The 23,137-nt window shown below is 37.0% G+C and overlaps 1 protein-coding gene across 1 annotated transcript in view; it reads right to left on the bottom strand.

Annotated features, from left to right (window-relative positions):
• The window catches only part of GFRAL (GDNF family receptor alpha like), a 66,953-nt gene that overhangs the window by 24,234 nt on the left and 19,582 nt on the right, over positions 1-23,137 (bottom strand). The window contains exons 4-6 of the mRNA XM_049653852.1: positions 15,458-15,514; positions 14,252-14,582; positions 8,526-8,776 (exon numbers count right to left, since the gene is read on the bottom strand). Coding sequence (XP_049509809.1) covers positions 8,526-8,776; positions 14,252-14,582; positions 15,458-15,514 — 639 coding nt within the window. The remainder of the gene's footprint in view (positions 1-8,525; positions 8,777-14,251; positions 14,583-15,457; positions 15,515-23,137) is intronic.

The following is a 23,137-nucleotide window of genomic DNA, read 5'->3' as shown; positions in this document are numbered from 1 at the left end:
AAAGAAAGAAAGAAAGAAAGAAAGAAAGAAAGAAAGAAAGAAAGAAAAGAAAAAAAAAGAAACTACAGTTGTAAAAGACCCAGTATTTTTGAGTTAAATTGACTCAACTATGCAGCAAAAATCAGATTGAAGGTATTACATTTTTACTCTGGTCTATTGTTTAGAATAACTTAAATCATTAAATGAGAGACGGGACATGGGGGTGAGGAATCAAGGAAATAAGGCAGACTTGGGAACCAAGTCAAGAAAACACTTTTTTTTTATTGTGGATACTGGCACATGTAACTGAATAAAAGCAAAAAAGATTAGAAACCTAACACGTTTTTAAGAGATTATGCTAAAGGAGCCACTAGTCCATTTGCAAAAAGTCTGTGACTGCTAAACTTTTAACGCCTCAAACTGTATGAACAGGATACAGTCTATGAGACCTCCATATTCTTCAAGGAGGGCATTTTTCCCTAAATCTTCTTCAGATATGGCTATGGAGGAAGATGGATAAGGAAGAACTTTCCAGTGGGCAAAATGGGAGCCAGAGAAGCTGGTTCCTTCCCAGGTATCCAAAGAAATCCACACTGCAAGAGAGGGTTCACAGTGTCTATCAAGCAGGATCTCATTACTGTGTTCTAATACTCTACCATTTTTCCTTATTTTGAATGGAAACTTTTACTGAGGTTATTTTACCCTTATTACAATATATGCTATCCCTGTTACAATATATGCTATATAAGTATACTATATATGTATACACACACACATACAGTATGTGTGCAGTGTTTGGTGCTTGTGTTGGAGGGATGACAGGGAATAACTAGTCTTTTTTAGTCATAGGTTGCCTATGCATTATAAGGTACCACAACATTTGGATTGCACATCACCCAAGATCTAGAATAATTTTAAAATCCAAAAGAAAATATTAAGTAGGTGGGCAGATAATTGGATCTGAAACTTAGAAAAGAGGTTTGCCACAAAGACTGTAAATAAGTGCAAGGGGTAATGATGTGGCCAAAAAGAACATCTCCTAGGAGAAAATTAGAGGGTTACTCTGGTAGAGAGACTACAGCTAATCTTTAAGCAACATAAATATTAAATGGCCAGTTGGATGAGCTTACAAGGTAAACATAGAAGAGGCATCCAGAGTGATCAAACGATTAAGAACCAAGAGAGAAAAAATGTGTATCAAGAAAGAAAGAATTAAACTGTTATTGAAAATGGCTTAAGATTCCAGTAAGACAAAGACTTCCAGAATCTCTGACATGGATGTGGTTGTCATCTTGTAGGATATGTTTTATGAAGGGATCTGTATCCAGAGACCAGGCTAGACTGGGTAGATCAATATGTAAAAAGAGATGAAGAAATTGAAGTAATGAACGCAGGCAACTCTTTTTTTGGAAATTTGGCTGTGACAGAGAGGAGACAGGGTATTAATTTGTAAGTTTTTTTTTCCTTTCCTTTTCATTCAAATGGAGATACTTGAGTATATTTAGAAATGAATAGAGTACTTCTATTTCTAATAGTATGACAAAATTGGCACTGTAACCAATCACTCTTTTACAGGAATATGATTAAAAAGTCCTGAACACATTTTAAATGAAAACTTCAAATGTAGGTAGAAAAAGCACTTACTAAAATTCAATGTTCATTTTTTTTAAAAAAGGAGTTATAGTCAAGGAATAGAAGGGAACTTCTTTATTCTGATACATAGTATCTACAGACATAATGACAAACATACTTCCTACTAAAATGGTGAAAGAAGGTCCTTTAAGGTCAGGAACAAGTGTACCCACCATCACCATTTATATTTAACATTTTTCTGTGGGTCCTAGATGTGGAGTGGGGAAAGACAAGAAAAATATAAGAGCCTTAGACAGAGGAAGCAAAACTATAATTACTGAAGAGCATATGATTACATAGGAAACACAAAAGAATTCCAAAACTCGTTAAATTTTGTGAGTGTTCAAAAATGCTGCTGCATACAAATGCATACATGAAAAATCACATAAATTTCTATAATTCGATGACAGAGTTTGAAAGTGTAATAGATTTGACATGGAAGATGTGATTTGCAGCAGCAATTGTAATATTTAGTAATATCCAGAAATAATTAGAGCCAATGTTATACAAGAAAATTATTATTGAGAAGTTATTTTTATTGAGAAAATAAAAGCTTATCAAAGGAATCTACATAGAGGAGCACCTGGATGGCTCAGTCAGAGAAGCAACCAACTCTTGATTTCAGCTCAGGTCATGATCTCATGGTTCATGAAATTGAGCCCTGAATGGGGCTCTGTGCTGATGGTGTGGAACTGCTTAGGCTTCTCTCTTTCCCTCTCTCTCTCTGCCCCTCCCCTTTGCACTCTCTCTCAAAATAAATTTTAAGAAACTAAAAAAAGAAAGAAAATCTATGTACATGTATTGGAAAGCTCAATATCATTAAGAAAATACAAAGGCAGGGGCAGACTGGGTGGCTCAGGTCATGATCTCCCGTTCATGAGTTCAAGCCCCAGGTCAGGCTCTGTGCTGACAGCTCAGAGCCTGGACACTTCTTGGGATTCTATGTCCCCTTTTCTCTCTGCCCCTGTCCCCACCCCCATCTCTCTCTCTCTCTCTCAAAAATAAACATTAAAAAATTTTTAAAACAATGCAAAGGCAAATGTCTGGTGGCAAGTGAAGAGTGGGGAATGGAGGACTGCTGAGTGGAGGAGGGCACCAAGGGGTGGGGCAGGCAGGTAAGAACCCGCCTGTCCTAGGAAAAGTAGCAGGAGGCAGAACACACATGAGCTGAGGCTCCTTGTACCTCGCATATGTCCCAGTAGAGTTTATTTACAAAACACAAATTCAAATATGCAATTATTAACAACTTCAAGATGATGTATGCAGAACATGAAGCCCCAAGCTCAGGACCCTTCTGAACACAGAGCCTTGTGTGATTGCACTGGCTACATGCCCATGAGACTAGCCCTACTGATACCCATGTATACCCATATAATGTAATTTTATTAGCTTACTGGGCCTGAGAAATTTTAATATCTTGGTGATTCTCATCTTCGGTCAAGATTGAGAACCACTGTCCTGGGCAATATCACACATGTGTGTGTATACAAGTTATGTATCTGGCATGTGTTTATCAGTATGTGGGTGGTTACCTCTGAGTTGGGGGAGAAAGGATGTGATATGAAGTGAAACTTTAAATTTAAAAAAAATTTTAATGATTATTTATTTTTAAGAGAAGGAGAGAGAGAGAGTACAAGCAGGGGAGGGGCAGAGAGACAGGGAGACACAGAATCTGAAGCCGACTTCAGGCTCCAAGCTGTCAGCACAGAGCCTGACCCAGGGCTGGAACTCATGAGGTGTGAGATCATGACCCGAGCTGAAGTCAGATGCTTAACAGAATGAGCCACCCAGGCGACCAGAACTTAAATTTTTTTTTTTTTTTTAAATAATGGCAATGCTTTATACATTAAATTGAATTGTAGATTCAATTATTTTTCATACTTGTATTTTAAAAATTCTTTCCCAAATTATATTTTTTATTCAGGTATAAAATACAGTGTTATGTTAGTTTCAGGTGTGCAATGTAATGATTCACAATTCTATACATTACTCAGTGCTCATCACCACAAGTATACTCTTAATCCCCTTCAGCTATTTTACCATCCACCTCCTCACTGGCAACCATAAGTTTGTTCTCTATTTTTAAGAATATGTTTTTTATTATACTTTTTATTTGGCAACTATTAATCAGTTTTAAAAAATGTCTTTTATAGCAATGGAAATTATCCAGTTGAAGAACGCTTGACTATTCAAGAAATGATTAAAAAGATTTCCTTCTTTACATAACCCAGATAACACATAGCAGGGCCAAGATCTGAACCTGAACCTACAATATATCAGATCATCACTTTGCCATATAAGACTATGAATTCATGATAATTTTATTTTATTTTATTTTTTTTTTAATTCATGATAATTTTAAGAGGTATGTCTATTAGTGAATACTCACATACTAATACAAACATCTGATTTAAGCAACAAAACTTCCACTTGCCAGTACTAAAAAAGGCAGGTGTTTTGGGCAAAGAATATGTATATGGAAAGAAATAGAGCATTTCCAACAAATCACTGAACAAATGCTCAGCATCACTTATAATAAAAATTCAAATTAAAAATTAAGAGTTTTCGAAGAATGTAATTGGAATAAACTTCTTTTTCCAGTTTCTACCAAATTTAAAAACATAAAAATCCTATGGTTTAGTAACCTCACTGTTTGAAATATATTCTGTTGAAATGCCAACTAAAATGTGCAATAACATTTATCACAGCAATCAATGCCTATGGTGATAAACAATCACATTCCATCTAAATGTCTCCATTAACAGTTATAGATAAAATAAATTATGGTATACACACATGCATGCATGCATGCATGCATATACACCATAGGATACTATTCAAACTTTAAAAAGAATAAAGTCATCATATATGCACACACTTTCAAATGGGCCCACCATATATATTTAAGTTAAAAAGCAGGTTGTAAACCAGCATGTGTGGTTTGATTACATTAAAAATATGTGTATGTGTGTCAGTGTAAGAGAGGCATCTGTTTGAGTGTATAGAATGCATTCAAGTTATGTATGTACTATAAGAAAAAAGATTCCAAAAAAATGTACACCAAATGTCTTAACCTTGACCCTCTCTAAACAATGGGATTGAGGGGAGGAATTTTTTTTTTTCTGCAGACTTAAAATTTTTTTAAGCTTGTATTATATCCGTATTGCTATGCTTTCCATTCCCTGTAGGATTTAACAGAGAAAGGTAGTCTCTTTGTATTGAAAAAAAATTTTTTTTCAATGCTTATTTATTTTTGAGAGACAGAGAGAGACAGAGCATTGAGTAGGGAAAGGGCAGAGAGAGAGGGAGACACAGAATTCAAAGCAGGCTCCAGGCTCTGAGCTGTCAGCACAGAGTCCGATGTGGGGCTCAAACCCACGAACCGTGAGATCATGACCTGGGCTGAAGTCAGACGCCCAACCAACTGAGCCACCCAGGAGCCCCTCTTTTTATTTTTTAAAAATCATTATTCAAAAAGAAAAAAAACCAAACTTAGTCTTCAGGGGCAGAATAGGGATTGTCCAAATCCTTTTTAGATGACTGTGGGTGCATTAAATAAGCCAACTTTGAGCAAGGCAAAAAGAGAACGCTCCTGTCCACGCCAGGTACACTCATACCTATGGACTGAACCTTTCAGTTTAACAAGGAAACACAACAGTGCTCCTTTAACTCTTTCCACTTCTGCAGGCCTCTGTCTTAACCAATTCCTCCCTGCTCCACGTTTCCCACCGCTCTCCCAGCTCTAGCTGCCACCAATTTGCTCTCTGTTGCAAGATAGGAGAGAAAAGTAAGTCTGTATGGATTCAAAGATGAGTAAGTAGGTAAGAGGAAGTTAGTGGCCAAATATACAATTTGTTCAGGATGCTCATTTGCCTGAGCATCTCATCTGGTCCTGCATGCAGGAATGGAGGACGCAGAAACACACTCTGCAGCGTGTTTTTGAAGCTTTGTTCTCATACCAGAACTAGGAGGTTCCAAGTGAGAGGGCTTTGGAGCATACTAAACAGACACAAGCTTGTTGTCTTCACCATTTCACAAGTAGAAGAACATACTGGCTCCGAGCCAGGGTTTGGATCCTGAGTCTACCTTACCCAGCTTGGGTATAGAGCCCTGAGCAAGCCATTTCATCTCTTAGCTTCTTTTTCCTCACGTGGGAAACCAAGAAAATAATAGTATCTGGCTAATTGAATTGTTAAGACTAAATGAGAAAATGTGACCAAAAATAAGCATTCAATAAATGCTAGGCACTCTATAATTATTTGTAATTATTATGAGTGCCTTGGATACATCAATGCCGATTATTTCTAGATGAATTTATGCTCCAAGTAAATGTTTTTTAAACTTCAGAGAACAACACATTAGTTAGTCATGAAATCATTTTTAGTGGGTCACAGTCAGAATTGAAAAAAAAATTAAAATGGAATAGAATAATAATAATATGTTGTTGTTTTTTTTTAAATAGAAGGCATTGCACATAAAAAGTTAATGTAACATGCACTGCTTACTGTGGTGAGAAGTCAAATGAGTTTGAAAAATCATGTTTCTGAGCCAACCAAAGGTGACAGACAAAATCTTCCCTAAGTGCTCACTCAGTCCTACTCAGTTCTGCTTTCAGGTAGAGTGAGCAGAGGCTCCAGAACGTTGGACATGAGCTGCTCTGATGGATGATTTTGATAATGCATAAGCCCGCTGTAGTTATCTGGGCAGTCAGGAGGCAATGGTTAGAGAAACAGTCCATTAAAAAATGTCGTTGTGCTCCTTCTCAAGTATATGGGGCAAGGGAGAAAGGTTTATTAGAGCTAGCCCGGCCTAAGGACTCAGTTCTTGTTTTTGTTTGAAACTTTTCCTATGAATTCAAGAACTGCGATGGAAAGCCTTGAAATTTCCTTTAACTCTACAAACCTATCACTTGAAATTCCTACCTTCAGTAGGTAATGTTTGAAAAGAAAATCTACTAAATTTGGTCTGATCAGGGGAGTGAAGAAAGTCAAAGAGTTTCGAATTTTCATTTTTCCAAAACATTATATAGTACTTCCATGTTTCTGGATTTTTTAAATGTCCATTTCTGCTGTTGCTCTACAAATGGTTTTGTTGTGGACAGGTTATAGCACCTAAACATGATGCAAGTCAAATACAATAATAATTAAAAACACATGGGTGAAAACCGGGCTCAAAACTAAAATTACATTGTCAGCACTGGCATTTTTAGGGAGATTATGCCCAAAGAACTAAGCTATCCCTAACCTGTAGGATCTTGCATTATTTTGCTGGATGTCACTTAATATCCATGGTAAGTGCCATGGAAATGTAGCTGTACATATTTCTGTTGGTTTAAATTATTGTATTTGGTATTTTCCTCTGTAATGTTTTGACCCATTTGTTGTTAAGTACATTTAGTCCCAACAGTTAGCCACCTAATATTAATAGGAGAAGAATATTTACAGAATATGACTCAACACATATAATGCTACAATTTTCCACTTTGTACCATGATTTCAATTGAAGTATGTACATCATCGTAATTCTAGAAATTGAAGAAATTCCACAGAGACCTCTGTTGGAATGAAAACCATATACTCTGAGTTGTATCTCTATCACCTAATACACATCAAATCACAATTCTGATCATATTAGCTAATGTGTATCTCTTTAGTATCTAAGAAAAAAATTTAACAAATTAAAAAAATGTGTGTATATACATAGAGTTATAGGTATAGATATATACATATCTGTATCTGTCAAATATACATATATATAAATATAAAGATTTGGCTTGCAGTGAAACAATAAACATCTATTATTTTCTCCTGGGAATGGTATTTGTAGGTTTGGTGGTTATAATGAGGGGCTTATGGGGATATTTCAAGACATGAACAATTTTAAGGACTAACCCAGAAGATGGATAATAGAGAAGCCTTGATTTAGTATGTGATCATATTCTTGGATTTTTTTTATAAGACTCATATATATATATCCCTGTCAACCACCTGCCCATTCTGATACTCTGGATAAATTAAATTCCTAAATCTCCGTTTTCTTATTCCTAAAATTGAGTAAATAATACCTTTAGAAAATGTGTTTTCATCCTGTTATTACAGTTAATCAGCAGACATGTTAAAGATCAAGAGTAGAAAAACTAAATCCAAGAGTAAATATTTCACGGAGGTTGGGACAGTCATATAATAGATTATTAAATTAATGATCCTCTGATGAATCCAACCTTAAATATACACATCCTTGTATAGTTCCCTCTCACAGTGACTCAGAGCCCGGCCATGTGACTTTCTCTGTCCAATGAGACGTTAGCAAATATGACAGAAGCAGACAATTGATAAGTATATGCACATAGGGGCTTAGCTGCTAGGTATGCTGTCAACATGTAAGATTCCAGGGTCGACTGCTAAAGAGAAGAACCATATATCCCAGCCAGTAGCGCTTGCTAAACACCATCTTGGACTATCCAGCCTCAGCTGAGTCACTCAATGACAGTAGCTACTTGAGTGGACCCCAAGCAAGGCCATCAGGAGAACCACCCAACTAAGCCCATTGTGCAGAACTGTGAGCAAATAAATGGTTATTTCAAGCCACTACATTTTGGGGTTGTTATTCACAATAGATACCTGATATTTTCAGTAATGTGGTAAGAGAAACCTTTCATGCTAATGATATTAAAATCAGTAAATGAAAACTAGGAGTGACCAATCATATACATTAAAAAACATATACCACTCACATGTAAATGAATAAAACAGCAAGTACACAAAACAATCAAAAAATATATTTTAAAATAGAAAAGCAAACATAAGGCTGCCTTTGTTAAATTTCCTATGCTGGACTAGTACTTTGTGCTGCATAGACAAAAAAAAAAAAAAAAAAAAAAAACATGTATAATTTACTGACTATGTAGAACTTACTGAAACATGATCTTCTATGAAGCATATGTTGGAAAATCTTGCACAAAGATTCTTCACTTTGTGTGATGGTCCTACAGGTGCACTGCACTTGAAGAACTGTCCCCAAGATCCCAATGTAAGCTGCTTTGCAGTCATCACTCCCTGAGCAAGTGAGATCCTGCTTGCTTAAGGTACTGATGCAAAACTCATCTTCATGGCACTTTTTAGTCACTTGCTGCCAGCATTTCCACTGAAATGTTCTATAGCGCCTCCTAGAAAGAATCAAGAAATGGAATTGATCTGAATGATATCTCACAATAATATGTGGAGCTGCCTCACCTAATGAAAGACTGACATAAAACAAAAAGCCCTCCAAATGCCGGTATATAGCTGAAAACAAACTTGGTATGTTCAAGCATCCCAAAAGAGACTAAAAGAAGAGAAATCTTGTGAATTATTTTCCTTTTGTGATGAAAGAGGCTAAGTTTAGGATTTCCTGGATGAATCATCTTTCATTACTAATTTTATTTCCATTGGTGATGGTGAGCAGTATGAACTACTTGGTGGATTTATTCGCAATATTCTTGAAGCAGAATGTGCTTTTGTGGCTAACATTTGGTCACTGTCTCTTACCAAGTTATTTCATATAAGGCTCTTGACCTTTCCAGCCAATTTTCCTACAGGATGGGAAGTACTGTACTCTTTATTAATATTTCTAAGCAGACTAATTAAAACTTATAAAATATTTTGAGCTTCTCTAGCAAGAGCTAATTGAAAAAAAAAACATTAATTTATTTAATGACTGAGAATCCATTATAACCATATCTATTCATAACTTTTCTATGTATTTGATTCTTGCTGTTGTAGCTTGGAATAAAAGTCTAGATAATGAACAACAATTTGACTTTTAAAATGTTCACAGAAAGAATATATTCTCAGTGGAACCAAGGATATTAATCTTCCTACTTAATATTGATCACCTAAAATTACTTCTTACCCTTTTGTGAATAGGTCACCATCAAACATGCATGAAAATCTTCTGAGTAAATGACATTTATCTTGAGCTTATTTGTCCACAATGTGATACTCTGCTTAAATCCATAACTATTTTTAATAATCTCATATTTTAAGTAACCTTAAAGGAATCAGCTTTTTAATGTAATGGCAAAAATTTTTAGTATCTATTAAAATTTATATTTAAAAAAATCCTACAAATTTTTTGAGCCAGCAGAATATGTTCCTTTAGTTCAATTAAAGGTTATCTAGAAATGTCATGTAAATATAAGGAATTTATATTTGTACCTAGGTGTCATTTTTTCATTTTTAAATATATATTTTGCTACATTTAAGTTGTAGGAGTTATCTACTCATAGAAGTTATTTCATTCAGAAAATTAGTTGTGATATTCTGCAGAAATGCTGAATTAAAGGATATCTTAAAATTAAAAAATCATACAATTAGTACACATTACCTATATGAGTTAAATATGGCAAAAAATTATATGACAGAAATTCTTTTCCAGGTTTAAATGTTTTGATGTACAGTGTTTCATTACCCTTATTTTCTTCATATACTGCAGTTTTCTATTATTTTGTTCAAACAGTTGTTTAAAAGTATTTTTTGAAATGGAATTATTTTGTTTTCATTTTTGCTATTGATTTCTGGTTACATTGCAAAATGTAAGAGAATGCAGTTGGTATCATTTCTGCACATGGAATGTATTACATTTGCCTTTGTGACCTAATATAACGTCAAATTTTGTATTACATGGCACTTAAAATAAGTGTGTACATAGTAGAGGTTTGCTTTTAAAAAATAAGTCGAGGGGCGCCTGGGTGGCTTGGTCGGTTGAGCGTCCGACTTTGGCTCAGGTCATGAACTCACGGTCCGTGAGTTCGAGCCCCGCGTCGGGCTCTGTGCTGACAGCTCAGAGCCTGGAGCCTGTTTCGGATTCTGTGTCTCCCTCTCTCTCTGCCCCTCCCCTGTTCATGCTCTGTCTCTCTCTGTCTCAAAAATAAATAAACGTTAAAAAAAAAAATTTTTTTAAATAAGTCGAATTTTTTTAAGAAAATACTTTTTTCACTACTTTCTTGAATCATACATATGAAACTATAGTGTACTATAATTTTCTGTAAGCTCATAAACATATATAATTGGCAAAACAGGGAGCCTGGGTGACTTAGTCAGTTATGCGGTCCACTTTGGCTCAGGTAATGATCTCCTATTTCTTGAGCTTGAGCCCTGCATTGGGTTCTGTGCTCACAGTTGAGAGCCTGGAGCTGCTTTCAATTCTGTGTCTCCCTCTCTTTCTCTCCTCCTCCCCTACTCCACTCTGTGCCTCTCTTTAAAAAATAAACATTAAAAAAATTGTAATTGGCAAAACATAATCTCATCCCCCAGGATACATCTATTGGACAAAATGAGTTGAAAAATAGTCTTTATACTGCCTTCTTTGGCCTTTTCAAATAAATAAAGGAGTTTCAAAACCTAATATCTATTAAAGAATCTGGAACGGGGACAGAAATTTTATTTTAAAACCCAAATGCTCTCCTCTCCCCAAGTACAGGCTCTTCAACAACAACAACAACAACAACAACAAAAGGCAGATAAAAGACAACACTCTCACTGAAGGGGTAGTTTATCATGTGGAGTTTTTCATCTGAATTACATTAAGTTAACATAAATGCTAGAAATCTTCCTAAGGCAAAATTTGCTTGAGAAAATGACAGGATTTGTCTTTTCACCGTGACTACTCATATTGCATCACATTTCCATCACCTCTATAAAATATTCATTATGGGACTATTTACACATGGTGAAAAGAAATCTAGACTACAACAGTTCTTACTCTCTGAATTAATCCATGAAAGACAGACATCATATAAGAAAAGACACATATATGTACATTAAAAATCATAAAAATTGCAAGATATGCAATTGCATAATTGCATGATATTCAAAGGTGGAGGGAAACGAGATGACGTCTTTTAAGTGCCTCTAGTTTTGCAGACCGTGCACCAAGCATTTTGGAGTGGTGGTTAAATACAGGAGTCCTTTTGGAGAAAAATTACCAACTTTGTACCAATCAGTCTGAAAAGGGATTGATGCCCAGATGAGTTGAATTCAGGAATGTGTACATCAGAATCCGTCATGGGGCTCCTCAAGGATTGTAATAGCAGTCCCATCACTTGCCAGTAAAATACTTAATTTGATAGGGAAGCTAAGATATATTGTGTTCTGAAAATTAAATGCAAATAACTTTAACATAATGAGGAAGTATACCTAGGATCTTGGCATTGGAATTAAGTAAAGCTGGATACCCATTCATGGAGACATCTGATATTTTTACAGGAATTGTTTAAAAAAAAAGTTTTCCTGGCTATGAAGATATTATTAGTTTTCATTATTTGTATAGGTAGATGATTAACAGGTAGATGTAAATATTCTATTTGTGATATGATAAAAAGGATAATCAAACATTTTTACCATATTTCACTGATTTTAGGAGATACCATTATCTTATTACAACTGAAATAACTTATTGGAAATTAAATTGTTGTTTTAATTTAATAAATATTTTCTTGTCTTTGAGCTTAAGGCTCATTCCAAAGATTTTAGAAATACTAAAATGTGTAAAAAATTACATCTTAGAATCAATGAACTATAATATTTCACTGAATGAGGACTTTTGAGATAGGAGTTTAAAAAATCTAAATTGCATTGTAAAAAAATTTTTTGTCATGGATTTTTTATTCACTCAAGAGATCGCCTTAATAAACCTCAAAATAACTGATAAACTTTTGTAAAACGAGATCCTCAAATAAGACTTTCTTAAAAACTTTGGCAATCTATGGTGGTAAGTTGACACAAAAAACGATGTCAATGTTCTGGCACTCTGCTTAGATATTTACTCCTTATGTTACAGAATGTGTGTTGCAGAAAAGCACCTGTCTTTTTCGACAAATATTTAGGAGATCTGGAGTTATTCTGAAAGTTTGAATGGCAGAGTAAAGGAGTGTAATTAAAAGGCTAAAGAAAGCAGTTTGCCGAGAATCAGTCCTTTCAGGAAATTGATAATAAATCTTTTAGCTCATTTGCCAATGGGTAAGGCAAGGTGACAAATGTGACAATCCTTGCTCTGAGCTATCACACACTAGACTACTCTTCTACGTTAAATGTATATTTTGACCTTTAAATGATTTTGCTGTTTATGGAGTTTTATTTATTTAAATGAAATTAAACAAAAAAGTCCTTGCTAGAAGGCACTGGGCAAATTGCTATGAAGAATTATTCCAAAAAGAAGCACAAGACGAATCCAAACATGATATGATTTAATGCTGGTTGTGAAATAAAGCTCCTTTAACATGGTAACAGCAGTGTTACAAATTATTTTGATTCATCAAATTTATTTAGTATTCTTCTTTCCTGGATTTTCTTACTCATCCAAAGAGGTCCAATTAACTGCAGATTTCTTACCGTATAAAAGATAAATTCATCTTGAATATACAAGGAAATGTGTTAATGAAGACTGTAGTGAGGAAAAGAAAAAATCCAGTGTTGAATTAGATTTATGGTTCCCGGGAGTAATTACCTGGAAAGACTCAGACTAGTCTCAACCAGCAGCAAGAGTGGAAGTTGTAATAAGTGAGCCAGATCATTCATACTTCTGCTCAAAATCCTCCAGAACCTGTCCATTTTACTGGGAGTCTAAATCAAGTCCTTAGTATCCCTCTGGGCCCTTGGAGACCTAGGCAGGCCTGCCCCACATCCAGTTAAATGCTTAACTGCAGCTCATCTTGCCGTCCCCCCATACATGCTCTCCCCTCACTGCTTTTTGAACAGGCCCAGTTTTTCCCACAGCACTGGCTGGTCTGTTTGGTATCCCTGTTTTCAGATGCTTGCTGAGAGAGGCTCATTCCTCCACTTCCTTAAGTCTGGTAAAATGGTCCTTACTGGGACCACCCTGTTCACATTGCAACTCTTTCTGCCCATTCACAATCTCATTCTGTTTTCCCTCTTGGGGTGCTAATCTCCAGAATACTCATTACCTTTTAATATAATATACATTTTCGTTATTTATTATCTCTCTTCCCCCACTGGAATATAAGCTCCGTGGGACAAGTATTTTTGTCTTTTGTACACTGATGCCTAGAGTAGAAGTAGATGCTTGATAATTATTTATTTGAATAAACAAATAAGTGACTAACATTACTCCTTTGGAAATCAAGGGTGTGAGGTTGGGAAGAGGAGAATGGGTACATTTCTGACCTCATGGTGTACATATGTGCTGGGGATGTCCAGACTAGGCTCAAGCTACCTTCTCCTTCCTAATCTCCTGCCTAGGAGAGAAAGACTAATTTTGAAGTTTGAAGAGTCACCTTGTCAAAACTCTCTGACATTTAGCAGGCTTTTGTAATCATAGCAAAAACCAAATTAAACTGACATGTAAGTCTGTTTATTTATTCATTAGTCTAACTTGAATGTCTAATTTTAATAATGCTATTTCATGGGTACCAAATCTTGACATACTGAATTTTCTTATTCTGAAAATATATTCTGCATGTGAATTTCAAAATGGATGCTACACATGTACCACAGATTCAAAAATATGAATTGTCTGGCTTTGTTTACATCATGTTGGATGATGGTGGGAACTGTAGCTAATGTAATGAGATCAAGTGTTAGGACTGGACTGTAACAAATAAGGTGCCGAAATAAGAAAGTAAGGTATGCGTGTTTTTACTCACCTGCATAATTCATCATTTCGGCAGCTGTGAATTACATTGAGGCAAGTAGGGGGTGGAACTATGTTCACAGCACATGGCTTGCTGTGAAGAGCTTCTTTGGACTGCTGACAAGGTATATCAGATGGAGCACAGTCACAAAAAGCCAACATCTGGGCAATGTTAAAAGGCATACTTTGATAGAAGAACCGTATGGCTGCTTGGCAGTGTTTCACATCACATAGATTTCCATTTGCTGAGCAAGCTTTAAGGTAAGGGGCCAACTGTGCGTTACAGACCACATCCCCTACGCACGCCTCTGCCACTTCCAAACAGGACTGGATCCCTTTGATTCCTGAAAGCAAGGATATGTCCAGGTCATGGAAAAGTAAACATAAACCTGTACCTACAGAACCTGCAAAACACTATAAGAAGTCTATGAGCAACACACAATGGTGTAACAATGTGCTACTTTGGGCACACAGTATGTGTGTGGTTTTGTTTTGTTTTGTTTTGTTTTGTTTTGTTTTGTTTTTAAGAGTTGGTATGAATTTACTGAGGCTTGAGTAGTGGGCTATTTGAATCATCCTTCATTTATAATGGATACGTATTGTGATCCAGAAGTGATGGGAAGTGTGTAGAGCCAGAACAGAGTGGAAAAAAAAAAAATTATTGAGTCCAAGTTTCTCAAATGTAAACAATAAATCTTCAGAAATTGCATGTGAGGTACATAGCTTATGGTGAGTTCATAGGCTCAAATCAAAATGATTTTCGTTCGTTCTGTTGTGCTTTTTATTTTGGGTGAAAATATTGACTAAAGGTTCTGCCTGGATACATAGTTATTCTAGCAAAGAAAGATGTTCAAGTTCTGGAAAACACAGATACATGTGAGTGCCCCCTGCCACCAGACACATACACACAAAAACAGTTAGCCTCAAACAATTTATGTGATCAAAATACCAGTGAAATTTAACCCAGATCTAGTTTTTAGTTTTAATTGTAAAGTATTCCTCAGCATAACTGTAAATAGAGGATGGATGGGGAGGCAAGTTGCTTTGACACATGAGTGAAACAAACATAAATGTTGTTGCATTTTGCAATATTAGACTAGTAAAAAGCCACACAATTTATTTTGTATTGGCATATCTTTAAGAAAGCTGGAAGCCATGCTTAAAATCATATTGTCTAGTATTTGCAATACAGATGGAAAGTACAATATTTAAACATTACCATTATAGGGAAGAGTGGTCAGATTCCACTTGGGTTGATTATCCTCTTTCATGTTATCTAGAAGGAAAACAAAGAGACCATTTCATTAGTGAATGATTTTTTTTTAATTTAATAGAAGTATGCAGGCTACATTTATAAATGAATAATCAAGCAAAAATAAATACAAGCCAATGGAACACTTATTTAAGACTTGATACTCAAAATTAGTAGGTGTAGATGAAGAAAAATCAACCCCGAAAGTATCATTCAAGTGAGTTAAACAGCCCTCTCTGAGGATTCAGTTACTTGAAGATTTAAACAAATGCTAACGACCAGGCCATGTGCACTGAAGTAAACAAAGGATCTGGGAAAAAGAACAGAAGGAATATTGTCTGAATCAAAAAAATTCTTCCCAGCAGGGTCTTAATTAAATTGAAATGCAATTTAAAAATGATTTCCACCTCTGATTATCTTAATCTCTTAGAGTTCCTAGGAATTATAATCATAGAGTTATAGAAGTGCATTGCTAGACATCAACTCAGTGGCCAGCTACTTCTAAACTCTTTCTTTCAAGAAGCATTGGTTGAGTCCCTACTATGTACCAGGTACTATACTGAAGACACCAATGTGTAGTCCCTATCATGAAGCATTCACAGCTTGGTATGGAATATAGACATATAAAGAAAAATCCAAACAAAACATAAGGAGCACTAATATACATATGCATAAAGCGATAAGGGAATAGTATGGTCAGATTTGCATTTTAAAATAAAAGTTCAGAAGCACCTGGGTAGCTCATTCAGTTTAGTGTCTGACTCTTGATTTCGGCTCAGGTCATGATCTCATGGTTTGTGGGTCTGAGCCCTGTGTGGGGTTCCACACTGTCAGTGCAGAGCCTGCTTGGGATTCTTTCTCTCTCCCTTTCTCTCTTCCCTTCCCCTGCTCTTCCTCTCTCTCAAAATAAATAAACTTAAAAAAAATAATGACTTCTGTTATTGTGTTGCGTCTTTCTAGGCTCCTTGTATTGTTCCATCTGTTCTCACTATATGTGCTTTCTCCTTTTTATACCAATAAAACCTCAGCTCACGAATCACAGTGCTTCTAGATCCACCCTCCTGTGTCACTGAGGAAGCCTGGAATGTTCCCTCTTCTGCTCCATTATTCCATATTGAGCAAAATCCCAATAAGTGAACCTCAGAGAGTCATACAGCTTTTGCAACAGATATAAAAGTCTAGGCTAGACTTCCATCTCTGCTTTGGCACTGATTGGTATGGAGATGCCACTGATTACATACCACATTTCAAGAGTTTATCATCGAAACATAAATAAATCCTGAATTTACTCACTTTTATGGACTGAACGTTTATGTTCCTCCAAAAAGTATGTGTTGAAGCCCTAACCCCCTATGTGGCTTATTTGAATATGGGGTCTCTCAAAGTAATTCAGGTTAGCCAAGGTCATAAGAGTGGGGCCCTGATCTGACAGGATTATCATCCAAGTAAAAAGAGACACTAAGCAAATCTCATGTCAGGATACAGAAAGAAACCACGAAGTCCAGAAGCCAGGAAAAGAACTCTCACCCAAACCAGCCCTGCTAGACTGTGATCTGGAAGTTCCAGCCTCCAGAACTGTGAGAAAATAAGTTTCTGTTGTTTAACCCACCCAGGCTGTCATATTTTGTTATGGTGGCCCCAGCAGACTCATATACTCACTAAGTGGGTAATTATTAGAAACACAACAAAATATTTATTTTAGCATGGGAAAATAAATCCCATCATGGATGTGTACTGTTTTATCTGCTATGAGTAATTTAGGTAAATTCTGGGCACATTAAATCCTAATTTCATATGGTACATATATGAATATACATTTTTCCCGGAGGATATTTTAAACAGTAGCTTAATTGCTGAAGAGGAGCTAAAGGGCAATATGTCACAGTCATAAATCAAAGAATGTACCAATCAGATCAATCTCTGAAAGAGAAGATCATATACATAAAAAAAAATACACATGTTCTTTCTTATTCATCTACTAATATCAAAATATATCCAGAATCTGCTATCTTCTCACCTTGCTACCACCCTAGTCCAAGTTAGCATGAATTTCTCTGTTGACCTCTAGGTCCATGGTCTTATTTATCAGCTATAAGTGAATGATGCACCTCATCCCTGGTTTATACCTATTGTACAGATCTCACCTTTTTATGCCATACATAGAATTTAGACATCAATTCCATACAAGGGGCTGCCTAATTTGATGTATTTACTTGGTTACTTAATAAACATTTCAGACTCAACCTGTCCAAAACTGACATCTGACTTCTCGGTCCCTCACTGAAACCTCTTCTTCCTGTAGTTGTTCTCATAGTAGTTAGCAAAAATAATGGTGACAACATCCTTCTAATAACTCAAGATAAAAACCTTGGGATCAACTTCCATTTCCCTTCTTTCTTGCATTTCCACATAATTTACTAATATCAAAATATATCTGGAATCTGACAACTTCCCACAGTGGTCCATTGTCCATCATTTTTTTTGCTGCATCATTATACAAGCCTCCTAACTCGTCTTCCTACTTGAGTCTTTGCTTCTCTTCAGTCAATGATCAACATAAAAACCAGAATTATCCTTTTAAAGGTATAAATCAGATCATGACGATCCCTTTGTGAAAATTCTTCAGTGATTTACTGTATCACTCAGAGAAAGAACCAGTGACCTAGAAATGACCTAGAAAGCCCTCCATGATCTTGCCCCTGTCTTATTTCTGATATCATCTTCCACATCTCTCTCCCTTATTCTCTCCTTTACCTATGTGTCTCCTTAGCTCTTCCTCAAACTTCCAGACAGATTTCCAGTTCAGGACTTTTGATTCCCCTTTTCTTCTGACCTAATTGCTCTTTCCTGAAATATCCACAAGGCTCATTTCCTACCTCTTTTCGTCTTTGCTTAAAATTCATTTAAGGATGTAACTGTCTGGCCATCCTATTAAAATTACAAACTACCCACTCAGACCTCTTTTTTCCCTCTGCTTCATTTTCTCTTAGCATTCATGCTGTTTGAAATATGAAAAATACTAAGATACCCTTTTTGGTGACACAGGTTCTCATTTTCCCAGCTGCTGAAAGTATAGTTGCGTGATGACTCACACTGGTTATTTTCTAGGCATTGCCCTCATGTGAAGAAAGCGCAGCCAAGGTTACACATTTTCCCAGAGGACAGCTCATATCTCAGGACTAGCCCACAGGAAGTGTTCAAGGATCAGATCCCTTGCCTCAATAGGTGACATCTCTGAAAAGCCATTCCAGGTCCAACCTTCCTATGGAATAAAGTAAGTTTGCTGTGGCTGCTGTATGAGTTTCAGCTGTTCCCTCCCTCTGATCCTGTTTTCCTCAGTTCCTTGTTGCTTTTGTTTCCAAGCCCTCAGGCCACACACATCTTTTGTGTGCAAACCTCTGTTTCAGAGTCTTTTGCTTGGGAAGCCTATTCAAGAAACCACTCAATATAGAATGTAAACTTCAAGAAAAGGGTGATTTCCGTTTGTTTTGTTTACTACTTTCCCCCCAGGTTTTAGTCCCAGGCCTAGGCATAGTAGGAACACAAAAGAAATATCTATTAAATAAATACATAATATTACTTACCACATTTTGTCTATTTATTTTATTTTTCAAATCCCCTAAAAAATAATAAGCTCCTTGAATGAAGGACAAGTGTTTTATTTTGTTATTGCTTTTTTTTTTTTTTTAATCCTGCTGCACAGGACATAGCACATTATAAATATCTCGTGAGTATTTGTTTAATGAATGTGTAATGCATGCATAAATGAATGGATGGATGAATACAATTAACATTTTGTTGGGGCATCTGGGTGGCTCAGTTGGTTAAGCAACCAACTAATGATTTCAGCTCAGGTCATGATCTCATGGTTGGTAGGATTCGGCCCACTGCCAGGCTCTGCACTGACTATGGAGCCTACTTGGAATTCTCTCTCTGCCTGCCTATCTGTCTGTCTGTCTGTCTCTCTCTCACTCACTGTAAATAAACAGACAAACAAACTTTAAAAAAGATGATGCTAAAACCTTTTAGCATTTGCCTCTTTCTTCATAATCCCTTTGGACATATTCATGGCATCATTTTTAAAAAAAAATTAATTGTCAAAGAGAAACAGGCATAAATGACAAAGTTGGAATTAGAAATTAAATATTCTTTACCTAATTCATATTCGTGATTACATACTTAATGTTCCTAAATTCTTCTTGTGTGTACCAACCTGAAACAATTTCCTGGCTGAATCCCTCTTCATAGTCATCACTGTAGGCTGGAACTTGATTCATGTGAACATCTTGTATACAAATATCTTCAAACAAACTTTTCCAAATTTCAATACACTCTACTTTTGAAGGGTTGTTGCAATGACAATTCCACAAGATTGTTTCTTTCAGACTTTCTCCTAATGCTGCACACGTGTAGCCTCCATCAAGTGTCTTGCATTGTTCTGATTCTCTCCCACAGGTTTTCTTAAAATTTTCATACAACAGAGTGCAATGTTCCGACTCCTGGCAGATATGTGCTGCTGTGACACAGTCAATCTTTTTTCTAACCATTAATGATGTGTTTTTCTGATGGAACCACTGTGTGATATTTGACCGTGAAGCCAAATGTAAAGACAGTGCTGATTCTTCTATAAAGTTAAAATTAAAAAAAAAGAGAGAGAGAGAGAGACCAAAACTTAAATAATTTAATCTTAATAACTGGCCTGGGTGGCTCCATTGGTTAGGCATCGGATTCAGATTTGATCTCATGGGGTTAATGAGATGGAGCCCTACCTTGGGCTCTAAGCTGACAGTGGGGAGCCTGCTTGGGACTCTCACTCTCCTGCTCTCTCTGCCCCTTCCCACTTGTCCATGTCCGAGTGCACACTCTCTCTCAAAATAAATAAAATAAATGAATAAATAAATATAGCATATAGACTTATCTTTTATAAATATTCTTGTATCTATTGTCTTTCACAAACCATTAAAATTTTCAAGAGAGCTATTACAAATGAACCCAAGTTTTTAAAAACTGAAATAAGGGGTGCCTGGGTAGCTCAGTTGGTTAAGCATCCAAATCTTAATTTTGGCTCAGGTCATGATCTCACGGTTCATGGGTTCCAGTGGTGCATTGGGCTCTGGGCTGAGAGTGCAGAGCCTGCTCTCTCTCTCTCCCTCTCTTTCTGCCCCTCCCCTGTTCACACTATCTCACTCTCAAAATAAATAAACTGAAAAATTTTTAAAAAATTTTTGAATTAAAAACACTGATTATAGTTTATGTAACCACATAATGGTAATGCTCAATCTCTTTTAATGACATTTTGTCTTCATCATTTATTTTTGTTTTTCATTACATTTTGTTTTTCATTACATTACATGACGACTGGTAGAAATTGTGTGTAACTTAATACTTATAAGGCAACACATTATTTCCCTTGCATAAATTTTTATGGATTTCCATCTTCTCCTAGAAATACACTCAGTGTTTCTCTGTCTTTTAAAAATATTTTTATGTTTCCCTTAACAGGCCTTTTCAGCCCTTGGGGGTTATATCCCTCACTGAGAATGCCTGTTTTACTGGACAGTTCAAATGAAGTCATAATTATATGAACTTTACACAAAAAAGATAAGAAAAACAACTTCAATAGGAGACTCCAAGTCAGCTTAACATAGGCTTTCAGAAGTATACTATTTCTAAAAAGTCTTATCTTCCTCTAAGGCACTTCAAGTAGGTCTCCACAATAAAAAACAAAAAAATCCTTGACCCTACAATTCTTCCCAAAGTAACCTTTTTCCCTGTGGCATTTTGGTCTAAAACTAAAAGACTGTTAAATTTTGGTTCATTAAATTAATTTTCTTATACCTTATAAAAGGTATAAGACCTCACAGCCTTAGTTTCTACAAATGCATCATATTTATGCAAGATAAAGGTAATAGAATCAATTTCATGATATGAACACGTTTACTTAAAACCTGCTAGGGCATCCTTATAAGCACTATTTGGAGCCAGCCTCTGTACTGCATGTGTTTTAAAAAATACACTACTATGATAGAATCCTACAGAGGAAAAGGGAAGATGGCAGCATAGGAGGACGCTGGGCTCACCACGTGTCCTGCTGATCACTTAGATTCCACCTACACCTGCCTAAATAACCCAGAAAACCGCCAGAGGATTAGCAGAACGGAATGTCCAGAGCCAAGCTCAGACAAGAGGCCCATGGAAGAGGGTAGGAAGGGCAGCGAGGCGGTGCGCGCTCCACGGACTGGCGGGAGGGAGCCAGGGTGGAAGCGTGGCTCGCCGGCCAAGGAGAGCCCCCAAGTCTGGCTGGAAAAAGCGGAGGGGCCGGATGGAGTGTGTTCTGACAGCAAGCGCGACTTAGTGTCTGGGAGGTCATAAGTTAACAGCTCTGCTCGGAAAGCGGGAAGGCTGGAGGACAAAGGGAGGGAGAGTTGCTGAGCCCCCGGATGACAGAGCTCAGTTTGGTGGGGAACAAAGGCGCTCATCAGCACCATCTCCCTCACCCATCCCCCAGCCAAAATCCCAAAGGGAACCAGTTCCTGCCAGGGAACTTGCTCCCCCCTCCGCACAAACACCCAACTCTGTGCTTCTGCGGAGCCAAACCTCCGGCAGCAGATCTGACTCCCTCCCGCTGCCACAGGGCCCCTCCTGAAGTGGATCACCTAAGGAGAAGCGAGCAAGCCTGCCCCGTGCACCTTGCCTACCCACCCCAGCTAAAACGCCAGATCCCCAGCACCACAAGCCTGGCAGTGTGCAAGTAGCCCAGACGGGCCACACCACCCCACAGTGAATCCCACCCCTAGGAGAGGGGAAGGAAAGGAACCCACCAGTCCGACTGTGGCCCCAGCGGTGGGCTGGGGGCAGACATCAGGTCTGACTGTGGCCCCGCCCACCAACTCCAGTTATACACCACAACACAGGGGAAGTGCCCTGCAGGTCCTCACCACTCCAGGGACTATCCAAAATGACCAAACGGAAGAATTCCCCTCAGAAGAATCTCCAGGAAATAACAACAGCGAATGAACTGATCAAAAAGGATTTAAATAATATAACAGAAAGTGAATTTAGAATAATAGTCATAAAATTAATCGCTGGGCTTGAAAACAGTATAGAGGACAGCAGAGAATCTCTTGCTACAGAGATCAAGGGACTAAGGAACAGTCACGAGGAGCTGAAAAACGCTTTAAACGAAATGCAAAACAAAATGGAAACCAGGATGGCTCGGATTGAAGAGGCAGAGGAGAGAATAGGTGAACTAGAAGATAAAGTTATGGAAAAAGAGGAAGTTGAGAAAAAGAGAGATAAAAAAATCCAGGAGTATGAGGGGAAAATTAGAGAACTAAGGGATACACTAAAAAGAAATAATATACGCATAATTGGTATCCCAGAGGAGGAAGAGAGAGGGAAAGGTGCTGAAGGGGTACTTGAAGAAATTATAGCTGAGAACTTCCCTGAACTGGGGAAGGAAAAAGGCATTGAAATCCAAGAGGCACAGAGAACTCCCTTCAGACGTAACTTGAATCGATCTTCTGCACAACATATCATAGTGAAACTGGCAAAATACAAGGATAAAGAGAAAATTCTGAAAGCAGCAAGGGATAAACGTGCCCTCACATATAAAGGGAGACCTATAAGACTCGTGACTGATCTCTC

This window comes from Panthera uncia, assembly GCF_023721935.1.
Source record: "Panthera uncia isolate 11264 chromosome B2 unlocalized genomic scaffold, Puncia_PCG_1.0 HiC_scaffold_24, whole genome shotgun sequence".
NCBI lineage: Eukaryota > Metazoa > Chordata > Mammalia > Carnivora > Felidae > Panthera > Panthera uncia.
The sequence above is the reverse complement of the archived record's forward strand: the minus strand, read 5'-3'. Positions and strand labels throughout refer to the sequence as shown.